The 2,121-nt window shown below is 37.1% G+C and overlaps 1 protein-coding gene across 1 annotated transcript; it reads right to left on the bottom strand.

The window, feature by feature from the left end:
• Positions 1 to 99: 99 nt before the first annotated feature.
• TRIADDRAFT_34553 (uncharacterized protein) lies at positions 100 to 1,186 on the bottom strand (the record flags this gene model as incomplete). The annotated part of the gene is made up of 2 exons (XM_002118626.1): positions 100 to 189; positions 1,112 to 1,186. The coding sequence occupies 2 exons, from the start codon at positions 1,184 to 1,186 to the stop codon at positions 100 to 102; spliced, it is 165 nt and encodes a 54-aa protein (XP_002118662.1).
• Positions 1,187 to 2,121: the final 935 nt, after the last annotated feature.

Here is a 2,121-nt window from a genome sequence, read left to right on the forward strand (position 1 = left end):
GAAGCTTTCTTGTTAGCACATCAATTTCCTAAAATAGCATAAATATTGTGTATTAGAACCTATTAATCTTTGCTTAAAGAATAATCTGTATATTATAGTTCAATATATATATCTAACCTTAGCTGCAGAAATCTGTAATTCTCGAAGTTGGTTTTTCAAATCGGAATTCAGTTCCAGCTCAAGAATTGCCTAATGTTTACATATGGTTAACAAGTATTAGGACTGATAGCTTCTGAAAGCTACGTTAAATCGAATAACAGTCCTTCTGTTAGAAACTGGCTAAATCTAACATTATATTACTTTACGCATGAAATCATTTCTGATTCGTAGTTAAACGACAGGCTGTGATAATTTACAAATGGATTTGCCTTTTCAAAACGACAAGTCAAGCCTTTCAGTATATTAAGGGAACGGTTTGTTACGATAGCTAAGTTGATACTGTAATATTGTAAAGATTTCATACATTACACATTTAGTTTCGCTAATAGCAAACAACCCTTGAACTAGTACAGATTGAATGCCATTACTACGTTACTATTGCAAGTTGCAACATGGGGCACTATACAATAATAAGGTTATGATGAACCCTAAATAGCAATCTAGCAGCCTATTTATAAGTACAGTACGAAGTAAACCTTACGTTGACTACGATTTACTCATGGTAAGTAGAGATTCATGGCCTAATCAGAGACCATTAGTTCCTGGCCTAATTCAAAGTCGATAGGCGTAGTGCGGGTCTCAGTCTATCGTTGACTGAATATACAAGGGCAACTATCACTCATTTTTTATTTTGTCTTTAAAGCGATCTATTGACGCTATCCATAGCGATCTCCGTTCTCTTAATACTTGAAAATCTGGTTGAGTTGGCATCCTAGCAAACTGCCATCAAATCAATGTAATCTTACTAGCAAACATATTCTACTGTAGTAGTCTATCAACATCTTCCTTCTTGATCAGTTTGAGCGGTATGATCGATGATGTAAAAATCGGCGTATTATGACTGTTTCTTGACCTATTTTTATCTCTCTACTAGCCTTTGGATGCTATNCAAGATATAGCACAAAGTTCCTTATAAATAGAANCAGCAAATTAATGTCATAGCCTACAGTACCTGAGCAACAGACTGCTCGAACTCATCGGGTTGTTCGTTATTGGGCTTGAGGATTTTGGCTGCGGCTGACAACATGATGGCGTTGACTACCTATTCATATTCAACAAGACGTATATAAGAAAATTTTAACTCATCCAACTACAATCGATGGATAATCTCAAGTGAAATTAATGTTAAAATTATTTTGTAGTAAAAAGGGATGGATATGATGCCCCAAATAGCAGTAGGATGAAATTGTTAACGAGATGCTAAAAAATGCTCATACCTTTTTCGGATCGCCACAAGGAAAGAGAACGAACGACCACAATGCCTTGAGTAAGTAGGAAAAGGTTGGTCACGATTGGCGCAGGCGTATTCCTTGCCGCACGTGCAAAATTTGACGAGTGTACAGTTCAGTACATGTACTGTGCACTGTACAGTACTGTACAGTATAGTATTGTGTGGTAATGGTACCGTACAGTACTGTACTATATAGATCAAAACGGTTTGAACCGAACCGAACCTTTCTCAGGTCTACTGTACTGTACTGTACACTCAGTACTGTATTGCATTGGTGTTTTGCTGTTTTACGTGTACCGTACTGTACAGTACATGATTAGAACAGTACTGTAGTTTCCACCTTTCCGGTACAGAAAGTACAGTACACCAATACTGCGTATAACACAGAACAGTACTGTACAGTGTACAGTGTATAAGTTACAGTACACATACTGTAGCCCAAGGTATACTGTACAGTGTACTGTACAGTACTGTTGTAATATTTTCTGTTGTACTGTACACTCATGTACAGTATGTAGAGACGTACTGTACAACTCACAGTCAAGAAAACTATGTTCATTAAAGAAAGACAGAGAGGATAACAAGAGAGAGACGAGGTATAATCACTACTACCGTTAGCAAGAGATGCGCTCATTTATATAGCGATCTCTGAGCCTGTTGACAGGTATACACTGTAGTGCGTTGTGATACTCTAATGATGCTTTAACGCATAATTAGTAGTTTCCGCCTTT

This window comes from Trichoplax adhaerens, genomic scaffold (assembly GCF_000150275.1).
Source record: "Trichoplax adhaerens TRIADscaffold_319 genomic scaffold, whole genome shotgun sequence".
Classification (NCBI taxonomy): domain Eukaryota; kingdom Metazoa; phylum Placozoa; class Uniplacotomia; order Trichoplacea; family Trichoplacidae; genus Trichoplax; species Trichoplax adhaerens.